This window comes from Trypanosoma rangeli (genome assembly GCF_003719475.1).
Source record: "Trypanosoma rangeli strain AM80 chromosome Unknown Tra_15.4_contig_00373, whole genome shotgun sequence".
Classification (NCBI taxonomy): domain Eukaryota; phylum Euglenozoa; class Kinetoplastea; order Trypanosomatida; family Trypanosomatidae; genus Trypanosoma; species Trypanosoma rangeli.
In genome coordinates this window covers 960-13333 of record NW_021706116.1, presented here as the reverse complement: position 1 = coordinate 13333, position 12374 = coordinate 960, and the positions used below count along the sequence as shown (strand labels likewise).

General features: G+C 56.9%; 6 protein-coding genes across 6 annotated transcripts, besides 11 other annotated features; all 6 read right to left on the bottom strand.

Moving 5' to 3' along the window:
* Positions 1–2: 2 nt before the first annotated feature.
* Positions 3–44: a microsatellite.
* A 61-nt stretch (positions 45–105) lies between these two features.
* TraAM80_08088 (uncharacterized protein) lies at positions 106–1446 on the bottom strand (the record flags this gene model as incomplete). The annotated part of the gene is made up of 1 exon (XM_029384848.1): positions 106–1446. One exon carries the CDS (start codon positions 1444–1446, stop codon positions 106–108), a length of 1341 nt encoding a protein of 446 aa, XP_029235322.1.
* Positions 1447–1635: 189 nt separating this feature from the next.
* Positions 1636–1672: a microsatellite.
* A 179-nt stretch (positions 1673–1851) lies between these two features.
* On the bottom strand, positions 1852–4149 carry TraAM80_08087 (DEAD/DEAH box helicase-like protein; the record flags this gene model as incomplete). The annotated part of the gene is made up of 1 exon (XM_029384847.1): positions 1852–4149. The coding sequence occupies one exon, from the start codon at positions 4147–4149 to the stop codon at positions 1852–1854; it is 2298 nt and encodes a 765-aa protein (XP_029235321.1).
* A 91-nt stretch (positions 4150–4240) lies between these two features.
* Positions 4241–4264: a microsatellite.
* A 238-nt stretch (positions 4265–4502) lies between these two features.
* Positions 4503–4547: a sequence feature (A-rich).
* Positions 4548–4773: 226 nt separating this feature from the next.
* On the bottom strand, positions 4774–5952 carry TraAM80_08086 (metal binding protein; the record flags this gene model as incomplete). The annotated part of the gene is made up of 1 exon (XM_029384846.1): positions 4774–5952. The coding sequence occupies one exon, from the start codon at positions 5950–5952 to the stop codon at positions 4774–4776; it is 1179 nt and encodes a 392-aa protein (XP_029235320.1).
* Positions 5953–6038: 86 nt separating this feature from the next.
* Positions 6039–6057: a microsatellite.
* A 300-nt stretch (positions 6058–6357) lies between these two features.
* On the bottom strand, positions 6358–7023 carry TraAM80_08085 (putative ras-related GTP-binding protein; the record flags this gene model as incomplete). Its single annotated transcript, XM_029384845.1, has 1 exon — positions 6358–7023. The coding sequence occupies one exon, from the start codon at positions 7021–7023 to the stop codon at positions 6358–6360; it is 666 nt and encodes a 221-aa protein (XP_029235319.1).
* Positions 7024–7029: 6 nt separating this feature from the next.
* Positions 7030–7050: a microsatellite.
* Positions 7051–7275: 225 nt separating this feature from the next.
* Positions 7276–7310: a microsatellite.
* Positions 7311–8206: 896 nt separating this feature from the next.
* TraAM80_08084 (uncharacterized protein) lies at positions 8207–9505 on the bottom strand (the record flags this gene model as incomplete). The annotated part of the gene is made up of 1 exon (XM_029384844.1): positions 8207–9505. One exon carries the CDS (start codon positions 9503–9505, stop codon positions 8207–8209), a length of 1299 nt encoding a protein of 432 aa, XP_029235318.1.
* Positions 9506–9830: 325 nt separating this feature from the next.
* Positions 9831–9865: a microsatellite.
* A 317-nt stretch (positions 9866–10182) lies between these two features.
* Positions 10183–10204: a microsatellite.
* Positions 10205–10343: 139 nt separating this feature from the next.
* Positions 10344–10374: a microsatellite.
* A 336-nt stretch (positions 10375–10710) lies between these two features.
* On the bottom strand, positions 10711–12036 carry TraAM80_08083 (uncharacterized protein; the record flags this gene model as incomplete). Its single annotated transcript, XM_029384843.1, has 1 exon — positions 10711–12036. The coding sequence occupies one exon, from the start codon at positions 12034–12036 to the stop codon at positions 10711–10713; it is 1326 nt and encodes a 441-aa protein (XP_029235317.1).
* A 314-nt stretch (positions 12037–12350) lies between these two features.
* Positions 12351–12368: a microsatellite.
* Positions 12369–12374: the final 6 nt, after the last annotated feature.

Below are 12374 nucleotides of genomic sequence, written 5' to 3'. Positions count from 1 at the left end.
CGCTCTCTCTCTCTCTCTCTCTCTCTCTCTCTCTCTCTCTCTCTTATTCACCACAGATGAACGAGGAGCGACGCGGGGGGACTCACATCTCACTCACCTGCCCATTCACAAATCCCCGTTAAGAGTGTACGGGCCTTTACCCCTTGCAGCAACCTCATCTACCTCCTCCCCAGGGCGAGTGGCAGCCCCTCCACCCCCCGTAGTAATTCCCGAAGACTCCTCGCTTCTCACGTCCGCCTGGTTGTACTCTGAGCCAGTGCTAAGAACAATTTTCGCCGTCAACTCATCAAGCCGAAAATAGGCCCAGACGACGGTGTCTTGGCCGTGTTTGTCAAAATACTTCAACAGAAGCGAGATTAGACTGTCCTCCACGGCGCGCCGCAGCGCATGCCCGTTTTCCTTCCCCTCCCATGTCTCACGATGCCGCTCCACAAGAAAGGCAACCGCCAAATCATCAATGCTGCTCGCCACGACCGAACCACTATCGCTCCAGTACTTGGCACACGGCAGAGCGGCCACGGCAATTCGAACCATCTGCTCCGCGTCTAGCCTAGAAAACGCGGTAAAGAGCATCGTTCGGGTAAAGGCGGAGACGAGTGTGCCGTAAAGGCCAGAAAACTCGTCACGAACAAGTTGCTCAACCTCCGCCATGCTCTTCCCCCACGTGCGTCCCTGCTGCCCAAAGTCCGTGGTCACCACAACAAGCAGCTGGGCGAGGGATGGGGTACCCTCGGGCTGCTCCTCAAAACGCTCCGCACGTCCAAGGAGCGGTGCAAGGGCAGCCACAAGTTTGGGGTGCATCGCCGTCAGGTCGTCAAGCAAGACGATACCGTGCGGGTAGGCCTTTTGGTGCGCCGTTATGCGTTGCATGATGCGCAGCCGTGCATCTGCGATAGGCATCCCATCAAAGCCAGTGCCGGAGATTATAAGCATGTTGTCACCTGCATCGCACATCGGGCGGGATGGGGCGCAACGCAAAGAGGTGGCAAGAGACAGCAGGCGTGCGGTGTGCGTCTTGCCAACGCCGTTGTCTCCGGCAAAGTGTAACACAAGTGGATCCTCCGGATAAGACAACTTCCGCCTCACCGCCTCTAAAATGGCCTTCTTCACGTGCTCCTGTCCCGCAACCCGTGTAAACAGCAGCTCCTCTACATCATTCATGACACGGTGACGCAGTGCCTCCTGCTTTGAAAACGCAAACTCTTGCCGTACCAACGCCGCAGGAAGCGACGTCAGGACGCAGTAACGCAGCTGTAAGAGAAGCGGAGTGCCACGGACAGCACAAATGGGGCAGCGGGGGCAGTGCCACTCCACCACTTCCCCTTCCGCCGAAACAAAAGACGGTCGCAGCGGCGACGCAGGAAAGACAAGAAGAAGCACAGTCAATGCAGCAACCAAAGTCGTTACGGCAGGGGCACCCCGTAAGGAACGGCATCGCGCAAACATGATGGCAGACAAAAACTAAAACGCACCGTCTTATGCTACGTTCTTCCGCCCCACCACAGTTTTCAGCGTTTATTTGACGCTGCACTGCGGTGAGGTGATGCTATGATGCGTGCCTGAGCCCCCCGCCCCCCGCCCAGAGAAGACCACGTGTAGGCGTTGTTTGCTTGTTAGCCGTTGCCGTCACCCGTTAAAAGAAAAGAAAATCGAGCACAAAAGGAAAAGAGAACCTAAATGCAAGACACAAGCAGGACACACGCGAAACAATAATGACAACACAACGCCAAAGGCCTCAAGAGTCATAAGCAAACACGACGAAAAAAAAAAAGAAGGTAAATTGGAAGGGAAGTTGTAAATGTCTGGGCGCATATTTATAAGCTCATGCATTGCTGTGTGTGCATGTCACCTTCATTTGGGCGGCCCCTGCGGTGGGCCAAAGTCAGGGCCGCCGGGATTTGAGCTCTGCGCCGCGTTCGCCACCGAGTTGGTTGCGATGCCGCCAATGTTGTTCCACACGCCGCGTGCGGCGTCGCGCCTGCCAAACTTTGCACGGCCGCCCTTTCGTCGCGCCAGTTGCGCGCGGCGAAACCACACCGCATGATCCATAACGGCGTCCATCACGCGCTGCTGCTGCCGCGGCGGAACACCGCCGTGAATGCCTGTCGTCTGCGGGTGAAACAGCGGGCGCCAGGTGGCGTTGTGGTGCAGGTAGGTGCGCTCCAGATGGGCTGGAATTGTTTTCTGCGTGATGAGCGACACGTACGAGCGGGCAATGGCGTTCATCTTGTGGGTGCGCCACTCCGCGTAGCGCGGGGTCATCATGTGCGACTTCCAGTTGCTCAGCCCCTCCAGCGGCAGATTTTTCCGTAGGAAGGCCCGCACCGCGGCGACAATGACGCCTTGGTGTTTGGTGTAGAGGCTGTAGACTTTGCCCAGGCGCCCCTGTCGTGCCGTGCGGCCGGCGCGCGAGAGGTACACCAGCGCGTTGGTGGGCATGTCGAAGTTTACCACCACGTCCACGTGGACGTCTAGCCCACGCGCAGCGAGGTCGGTGGCGCAAAGAATATTCGTGCGACCAGAGGCAAAATCGGCAAACATGCGCCGGCGAACATCCCACGGCAGCGCGGCGTGCAGCAGGGAGCACGCGAAGCCGCGCCCGCGCAGCTGGTGGTACACCGCCGTGGCAGAATCAACACCACTTGTGAAGACAATGACCCGTTGCCCTTCGCCAAAGACGGTGCGGGGGATGTGGCATGTAAACGGGGCAGCAACGGTTGTGAGATGCTCCCAACGCAGAGGGCGGACACGTTCCAAGATACGACGCACCTCCTCGTGCCCATCGCGTTTCACATCCAGAGATAAGGCAGAAGTGGAAGAAGTGCAAAACGAAGTTGTTGCCCCGTCATGAGCCCCGCCCGGGCGGGGATGGAATTCCTCCTCCTGTCTCAGAACATCCTCCGCCGACACTGGCGATGAATCACATTGACGTGCCTGCGGTTGCGGTTGCCGCGGCGGTGGTGGCGCGTGTCGTAGCTGCTCCATAAACTCTTCGAGTGTCCCTGTCAAGTAGTGCGGTTGCGTGTGTGCCTGCACCTCATCCACATCAGTGGAAATGACGCGTGGCTGGTTGTCGTGCTTCTTCAGGACGTGCTGCAGGACATCCATCTTTTCCTGTGTGCGATGGATCGCAAAGAAGCGGTGGGACAGGGTGTCCGGGGGGCGATGCATGCGCTGTCGCTGCAAGCATGTCACAGCCTGCGGGAACTTTTTGCCAACCACAAATTCCAGCTTTCGTGTAATGTAGGCGGTTGCAAAGACCGTTTGGGTCTGCACCGGCCACAAGTACTTAAACATCATCCGCTTTTGCACCTTCATGAGAAGGTGTACCGCGTCGTGATCGTGCTGAGAGGAGAGCATCGCGTCGGCCTCATCCACGGCAACGTAGCGGATGTCGTCAAGAAACAGTCGACGAGAGCGAATCAGACGCAGAACCACCTTTGGGTCCATGATAACGACATCCGCCAGCGTGTTCTTCATCAGCAGACTTAAGTGGTGTTTGGCCCGCTTACGGGAGCTGAAGGAGACCGAGCGGAGACCGGTGGCTGCGTCCAATGTGGCGCAAACATGCTGCAGCTGTGCAATAAGCTCCTTCGTTGGGGCAAGCAGAATCATGCGGGGACGACGCTCGCGCAGTGGAATCTTGTACACATCCCGATCCTTCATCATATTCTGATACAGCGGGAGAAGGTAGGCGAGCGTCTTGCCCTCACCATGTGGGGCCGCCACCACGGTGTCTTTCCGCTGCAAAATCACCTCAATAGCCGTCTGTTGGATAGGGGACGGTGTGGTAATGTGCAGGCTCTGAGCCAGCGCCTCGCGCAGCTCCGGGGCGAGGAGCATATCCTCAAAGTTTGTCACCGTCTTTGTCTTTACATTTGTTGCGAGTAGCGGAGATTTGGCGGTGCGGGACGGGGAAAGGCTCTGCAGCAGAACGTTACCGACAAGATGGTCGGCGCGTTCCCCGATGGAGCGACTGAAGGTGCCACCGTACGCCTTGAGCTGCTGCGGCACGATAATACTGCGCGTGGCATTGAGGAGGGCGGCACCGACGCGGCCAAAGGAGCTGCTGCTGTTGCTACAGTATCCCGCAGCGAAGGCGCTCCGCATTCCCGCAGGTAACACCGCCAGGAGGGGCAGCAACACCATGCCCGTCACGTGCGGAAATTATTAAGCCCGCCTGTGCCGCTGCCGTCACTCCGTAATTGTCACGCGTGTACCTCACTCTCCTCCTGGCCGTGTGGTGGTGGTGGTGGTGATGTGGGAAACCGGAGAGAGAGACGCAGGCCGAAACAAAGACGCACTCACAAAACCAAAGCAAAAGAAAAGAAGAAAAGGAGGGGGAGGGGTGAGAAAAGACAACAAGGAGCCACGCCACCACCAAATGCCTCCATCGCTTCGTGGGTAATGCCTTACGTCACCACCATCACGTGCTGCAGCTGAGGCTGCGTCATTGAAAGCCGCCCTCGTCCCATTTCATCCTTCGGTTCCCGGACCTCACGTTTTTTTTATTTCCATTTTTTTTTCAGTTTTTTTTTATTATTATTATGGCGGTTTTATTTTGCCGTATTCTTCTTTTCTCCTTTGCTCCTGCTCGCTTCTCTTAATTTGTGGAGTAACGCCGCCGCCACTCCCTGCCCCGCACCAGAGACGCCATCCATCTGCGCCTGCACATACACACAAACACACGTGTGTATGAAGACCAAAAATAAAAAAAGGCTACGCAGGGAAGGCAGGGAGTCCTGCAGCTGTGAGAGGGTGTGACTGCCGGTTTCACTCAACTGTGGTCAGGGCCTTCACTGCCATCTGCAGTGCACCGCCGTAGGTCTTGTTCCCGCCAATGAAGCCAGAGACGTGCACAAAGATGCCGCCGTCAATGCCGCTTGCTTGACTCAGCTCCTCATCCCGCATGCCCCGCCATGGCAACGGCTTGCGGGAGCCAAATCCGGAAGCTACTGTGGGTACCGCCTGCACGCGCCAGTTTTTCTTGTCTGAGAAGAGGACGTACAGGACGTGGCCCACCTTGCCGTGCTCCGCCTCCAACTCCATCAGGTGATCCTTCCAGGGGCAGAAGCGATCCTTGAAGACGACAATGCGGCCGCTGGGGTGCACATTCATGGCGGCAAGAAATGCCTCCTCGACAATCCTGCGCGCCGGAAGCCACGCAAAGGCGTGGTAGTGGACCGCGTCAAAGAACTCGCGCGCCGCCAATTCAACTGCCTGAAGAAAAGCAGCATTTTCGCTCTCCACCCTGCCGTTTTCATCCTCGTTCCACCACGGCAAGAGGCGTCCAATGCGATCTGAAAGCGTTGTCGACACCGTGTACCTCCGCACACATGACGACGCGGAGACGGAGGTGGCACCCTCCTCACCCTCCTTCTCGGCAGTTCCGTAGGCGTCGACGCCGTTGTCGATGCCGTCAATGTGTTCCACGAAGTTCTTGTAAATAATGTCAAACAAGGTGTCAAGCTCCTGCTCTGACAGCTGCTCTCTATCCGCCCCCCAGTTCGCTGCCTCCAGCAGCTTATCACGGTACGGGGAGGCCAAGGCAGACACGACGTAGCTTTGAATAATCTCACGGCCAAAGTGCTTGTATACAAGTCCCGCAGATGAGAGTCGGGTGTGATAAGTTGCCTTTGGTGTTGTCATGGTGCCGTGAAACGAGGGCTGGTGGTGGTCAAACCGCAGCGCAGCGGCATCGTAGACGCCGCCAACGTCCACCACGATGTGGCACTGCTCCAGCGCGCGCGGGTCGCGTGAGCGGAGGATATTCGAGTTGGCGAAATTTGGGCTACAGCGCAGCAGTCCACATGCCATGGCCTCATCGCAGTGAAAGGAGCCATTGTGCGTTCCAATGACACCCGTGGCGGCGTTGTTTTCTACCAACGACTCCAACACGCGAGCCCCACACAAGTGCTTCGCCACGTACTCCACAACAAACCGTCGGGGCATCTGCGACTATGTCTGTGTATGTGAATCTGTGTGTGCCGCTGAGGCCTAAATTCAACTTTCGCAATCGGTATTATTCCCTACGCCTAATATATATATATATATATAACTTCTTTGAGTGAGTAGCGTGACCGGGCAGGGATGTTGACCGCTGCTCCTACCCCTGGAGCGCGAACAAAGACGCACCCGTGGCCGTTGTATAGAGAAGGAAGCAGAGGAAGAGGGAGTGTCGGGCAGAGAACCCCCTCACAGCAAACCCTTGTGGCAACGCCGCGTTGCCGCCTTCGCGTAGATGCGCACACGCAGAAAAAAAAAAAAAGTTGCACTGCACTAAAATCCCCTCTCCACTGCCTGCCTGTGTGGGGGAGTCTCGGCAGTTTCCGCGCTTTCCTCACTTCATTGACTGCATTACATAAACGCCGCCACCACGTCGTTAAAGAGCGTCTCAAACATCTCCGTCACGTGCAGGCCAGTGCAGGCACTCGTCTCAAAGTACTTGTAGCCGTGGCCCTCTGCCCACTGCCGCCCCTCCGCCTCGCTGACGACCCGCTTCCTACCACCGTCAACCTCGTCGTCGACTTTGTTGGCGCACACAACCACCACCGGCGGCTTTGCGGCGGCGCGGGCACCGACCGTCTCGATGGCGGCGCTGCGGGGCACGCTCAGGTGCATCTGCATCTCCGCCACCCACGCGTCAAGAGCGGTGAAGCTTGCAACATCGCTGACATCGTAGACGATTAAGACACCCTCTGCCGCGTAGTAAAACTCGTTGCGAATCTCCACAAACTCGTCACCGCCAGACATGTCCCAAAAGTTCACGCGAACAAAAAAATTGGGTGGTACGGGCGACATGTGCGCCGGCGCCCGCAGCCCCACCCGCTTCACCCCGTAGTCTATGCCAATGGTGGGAATGTACTTTGCCACAAAGCGCCCCTCGCAGTACCGCTTGATGATGCAGCTCTTCCCTGTCCCCACGGAGCCGATGGAGACAATTTTAATCCGCGGCTCCACGCTGGGGGCGGTGGGGGCAGATGAGATAGCGAAGAAAGAATTGCCATTGTTCGGCTTCGCCATTTCTACGTGTGTGTGTGTGTGTGTGTGATGCAATACGTTTCTGACCAGCCTAACTAGGGGGCAAACAATCAGACGACGGCAAGCAGCGGCACGAGAAAAGACCACAGGTATCCCGCTGCATCCCTCGACACCCAGTAACCAATGGGCACACATGCACAGCGACACGCTGCCTTCTCCGTCCATGACCGTCGCTGTTACTCCCTTCTTTCCTTTTTCCGTTTCTTTGTTTGTTTTTCTCACGCAACTCACGCAAACAACAACAAACCAAAAACAAAAACAACTACAACTAAATGGGAGCCTCATCCCCCTTTTGTTTTGCTTTATCTTTTGCTCTTATGCTTGCTGGGTGCCTAGCGAAAGCCTCCAGCCCGGGCGCAGGCGTTGCAAGCGCAGCTTGCCCGCATCTGCCACGCGCACGCCGCGGCAGCGGTGTGGCTGCGCGTCAGCGCTTGTGATGCACCTTCTGCAGGTACGCGTCCGCAAAACCGTCGTCGCGCGGCTCGTCAAGGCCCAACTCCTTCGCCCGCCACCGCTCCCGCTCAATATCCTTCTCAATGGACGTGTGCCGCCGCTGTCGCTCGCTTTCCTCCGAGTAGTACACAGCGGTGTAGATGGAGGCGGCAACGAGGATGCTGCCGAAGAACAACTGCCTGTCGCGCAGCCGGTTCCACCCGATCCACGACTGACCGGCCTGATCCCCGCAAAAGAGACGCGCGTATGAGTTCATCGCCTTCTCCTTCTTATTGTTTTTGTTTTCCTAATCCCCTGCTCCTGTTTCCTTCCCTCCTTGCGTCCTTGGCTCCTTTCCCACCACCTCCACACCAGCACCCGCCTTCCGTAGAAGAAGCGACAGAGGCATCATACACATGCACGAGATGAGTGTCATGACCGTTACATCGCCTGGCCGGACACGGCAGCGGCAACACACACAAATAAAAAACGGTACACCTCTCACTAAGTAAACATTGTCATTCCCCTGCAATGCACACATACACATTTATGTCTATCGCAAAAGGCAGCTCTGTACATAATAACCACTTCTTTTTCGTGCTTTTTCGCGTGTGCTTCGCTGCGTGTGGCGGCAGAAGAGTGAGAGAGGGGAAACGTACAACGCTGCCTGCCTGACCTCAACACCGCCGCTCGCATACACCCACATAGAGAAAAAAAAAAAGAAGAGGTGATCTCATACCACACGTTTACCCGTGTGAAGGGGCCCCTCCAACCCGCGCGGAAAATTGTAGTGGTCAAACATAACATCAGAGTGCTGTGCCCGCCTTGCAGTGTCGATGCGGCGCTGAACACTCGGCTTGAGGTCACCGTCAGCGGTGGCCATCCGGCCTAGCAGCGTCTCAGAGAACCGGGCCCAATCCGTCACGGGGAGATCGTTATCGCGCGGTCTCGGCGCACGTCGCTGCTGCATCCACTCCGCAAGAGCATCGGGAACATTCACGTCAATGCCGTATTGAAGGTGACGACGGTCCTGCGGCGACGGCAGCCGATGCAACGGGGGCATCACTGTCGTCTGTGCCATCCGCGTTGTGGTGGTGTTGCTGTGATTCCCCGTCAGTCGCCTTTTGAACAAAGCAGGATCGCTCTCGCTGCTTCTCGCACCCTGCATCACCTGCGCAGATTTATCCCATGACGCCAGCAGCGCATCTTGAGCCCCGCTTAGAGTAGGCAGCTTTCCCGCCGCCGGCAACGACGCTTCCTGTGGCGGGTCTGACAAGATTCCTGTGGTGGACTCTCGCGTCAGGGCGCGGTAGTTGAGCGCAAGCTGGGCGTACTTCTTCTGAACCCCCCGCGCCTCCCGCCGCCATGCATCGATGTCCGTTTTTCTAGGGCGGGGCGCGGGGTAGCGGATCACGCAGGCCTGCAGCTGCTGCAGGGGATCGTACCGCATCTCGTCCACGAGGTCGCGGTAGACGGCGTGTGAGCCGCCAAGGCGGTCGGTGCGATTACACTCCTGGAGGAACGCGGTCAGCATTTGTTGCCGCAGCCGTGCCCGCCGCCGCTCCCCGCGCACGTCCTCTATCTGAGCGTCAATAAACTCCTGCACTGGCCGCATCACCTCCTTCTCCCAGGCGCGTTGCCTGCCCTCCACAACACGCTGCGCGTGCGTGGCGTCACGGAACTCCTGCCACGCACAAAGTGCAATGAGCTCCTTGCGGTCTTGTACGAATGCGTTGAGCCGGCACATGAATTCCGCATGTTCCTGTTCCTGCGTGTTCTCTCGGGCCTGTCGCTGGAGCCGCGCCGCCGCCGCCGCTGTGTCCCGCGCCGACTTCAGCCGCATCTCCTCCCACCGCATCTGCTCCTGCAGCTGCCACTCCTCCGTCTCGTGCTGGCGGCGGGCCGCAAGCCGTTGGCGTTGCTGCTCGCGTTCAATCATGCAACTCCAGTCCGCAGCATCCATGAGATCTGCGTATAGTGCCGCATCGTGCACGCGGACCCGCGGCGAGGGCGCCGTCTCGCTATCCGGCATTAAACTAAATAGCTGCAACCAGACGTATAGGACACGTGTGTGCCACTTGTAGGAAGTATATGTTGTCTGTATGTATATATATATATGTGCCTGTGTGTAGTGCCGGTGTCCCACGCCTCCCTCACCGTGCCGCGCACCAGATCCCCTCCGACGCCTGACACGAATACATAAAATGGGGTGAATGGGCAACAACACACAGAGAAAGGAATAAAAAGATAGTCATGTATGACATTCACACAATATAGAACGAACACACATACGTCGTATGTATTATACACGCACGCGCGTGATGCAAGCAGTGACACCGCGTGAAGAAGAAAGCCGTCAAAAAAAATCCAGAAGCAAAAACAAAACAAAAACGTACAAATGAATGCAGTCATCGTATGAAAAAAAAAAAGGAGCGGGAACGTGAGCTAGACGCCCATGCACCCTTACATACGCAGCCAGTCACGCCACGTTGTGTGAATCCGGCCTTGTGGTGTCTGAACACTTTCCCGCAAACAATGACAAAAAAAAAGAGAGTAAAAAAGTGAGCATGTGAAGACGCAGCACACTACGCACATGATATACAGACACATACGTGGAAGTGAACTCGCAGGCACCGTGGCCCCTCCCCCTACTGCGGACTACACACAACAGAGACACTCTAAAAGTATCCAAATAACTCTAAAAACAATCGCACGCACGCACGCACGCACGTGCGGTCACAACAGGACGGGCGGGAAGTGTTTGTCGTTGTCTCTTCTTCTTCTTCACTCATTCACCGCCGCAGGCGGAGAGCGACAGCAACAAGAAAAGAAAGGTGTTAAAAGCGTGATAGAAGAAACAAAAACATATATTTTTTTGTTGGTTGGTTTGTTCGTTTGTTTAAGGCCGGCAAAGGACCATTTACATCGCTCCCTCTACGCCCGCCCCTTCTCCCTTCCCCCGCTCTCGCTCAGGCTATCTATTCTACGCCCCTCACCACCCAGAGAATAAAAAGGTACAAGAGGGAGAGAAAAAAAAAACATTAATACACGTAGATGAGCTGAATACATCTACGTCATGCGCATATCTACACAAATGTACAACAACAAAGAAAAAAAAAAAAACTGTGGTGGTTGACATGTATGCATGCATGTCAACCACCCAAATGACTCACTTTCGGTGAACTCTAAGCGGCCACAGACACACGAGCATATGGACTTTTATTCGTTCCCTCGTTTTTATTTCCTTCGCCGTGTGGAGGTGGGTTTGTTTGTGTGTTCACTGCTCTTTCCACGGTTGCCTTGTTTACTCTTGTTAGTTTTATTTTGTTGCTTCCGCTGCCGCGGCTGCTTATTTGACGCCGAGCTCGGCCTCTTCGCTGCGCCAGAGCGAGGCGTTGTCTTCTTCGGTGTCGGCTGCGCCTTCTTCTTGCTGGCGCGAGTGTTGTGCGAGGCGGACCTTCTCTGCGTGTTGGTGCGTGGCTTCGCCGGTTTCTTCGTGTCCGCCTTCTTATTTTTCGCTGGGCCTCGTCCTTTTGGTGTCGTCCTTTTCTTGCCGCTGCTGCTGCTGCTGCCACCGCTGCTGCTCTTCGTCGTGCCTGCCCGTCTTTTCCGCGACTGCTCGGCGTCCTTCGCGAGACCCGCATCGGTGGGGGCGGCCGGCTGCACCTCCCCTGTGGGGTTCGTCACGGCGGCGCTGCCGCCGACCTGCGCCGCGCCACCTGCCCCCTTTGACGTATGCGGCTCCGTGCCGAGTGGCGGCGGCGGCACCAACTTGTCGGCGTCCGCATCCTCCGCCGCGTCCTCCCCGGTTGCTATCGGGGACCCAGGCGACTGCTGGTCATCCTCAGGCTTCTCGTCTTCGTCGTTGCCGCCGCTATTTATCTCCTCCCCCGACGTCTTTCCCGCATCCTCAAGGGTCATGCTGTGGTCCATGCCCTTCCCGCTCAGCCTGTCCTGATGTGCTAGGCTGCAGTTCTCCGCAGCCGCCTGATCTTGCGTCACCACCGCCCCCGGCCCCTCACACTCATCCGTGGCAGCAATGCTGCCTCCCGCCCCAGACGCAACGGCAGTGCCGTGAGGACTGTTGCCGCTGCTGGACCCGGCAGCTGAGTGGCCCCCACGTCGCTTCGTTACAGGAGTACACGTGATGACGCGACGCACAAGACGTGCTACTTGTCCCTCCCGCACCTTCAAGCCTTCACGAAGAGACCTCAGCTCGTCCTCGCATCGGTGCCGCATCCGCGCCAACTCCCGCTCCGCCTCCAACCGACCCAACGATGCCCGCAACAAGGTCTCCTCATCCCGCCAAATGCTCACACGCGGGTCGCCCACAAGCGGCAGTGTGTCACCGCTGCCACCACTACCACTCACGGCAGTAGTAGTAGCAGGAAATTTGCTCGCACTTTCCACTACAGGATTACATCCCGTTGGCGTAGAGGTCGCACTGGTCATTGCCATGGGCACAGCCGATGCGTTGAATGTGGATGCTGGTGTGTAAGCCGCTGCGAGTGGCACGTAGGCAGCGCGGAGCGTGACCGTCCGTCGAACAAATGCAGTAAACATGGCTGGGTCCTGTTTTGAACGATCCACACAAGTAAGGCACGGAAGCTAGGAAAATTTCGTTTCCCCCTCCCTCCTTCAAGTAGCCACAAGGAGGATAAAGTAGAGAAATAGCTTGGCTCCACTGCCTCGGCCCGACGATCAACTTTGGGTCACGACACGTACAACGATTGCACTCCCCAGTGGTGAGAAAAAAACAAAAACAAAAACACACACGCCAACACCGCTGCCGCGGAAAAGCAACAACTACTAAAGCTTAAAAACTCCTGCGCGTGGGAGGCGCAAAGACGGGGAACACCTCTCCTTTCTTCACTTATTGTGTGTGTGTGTGTGTGGCGAGG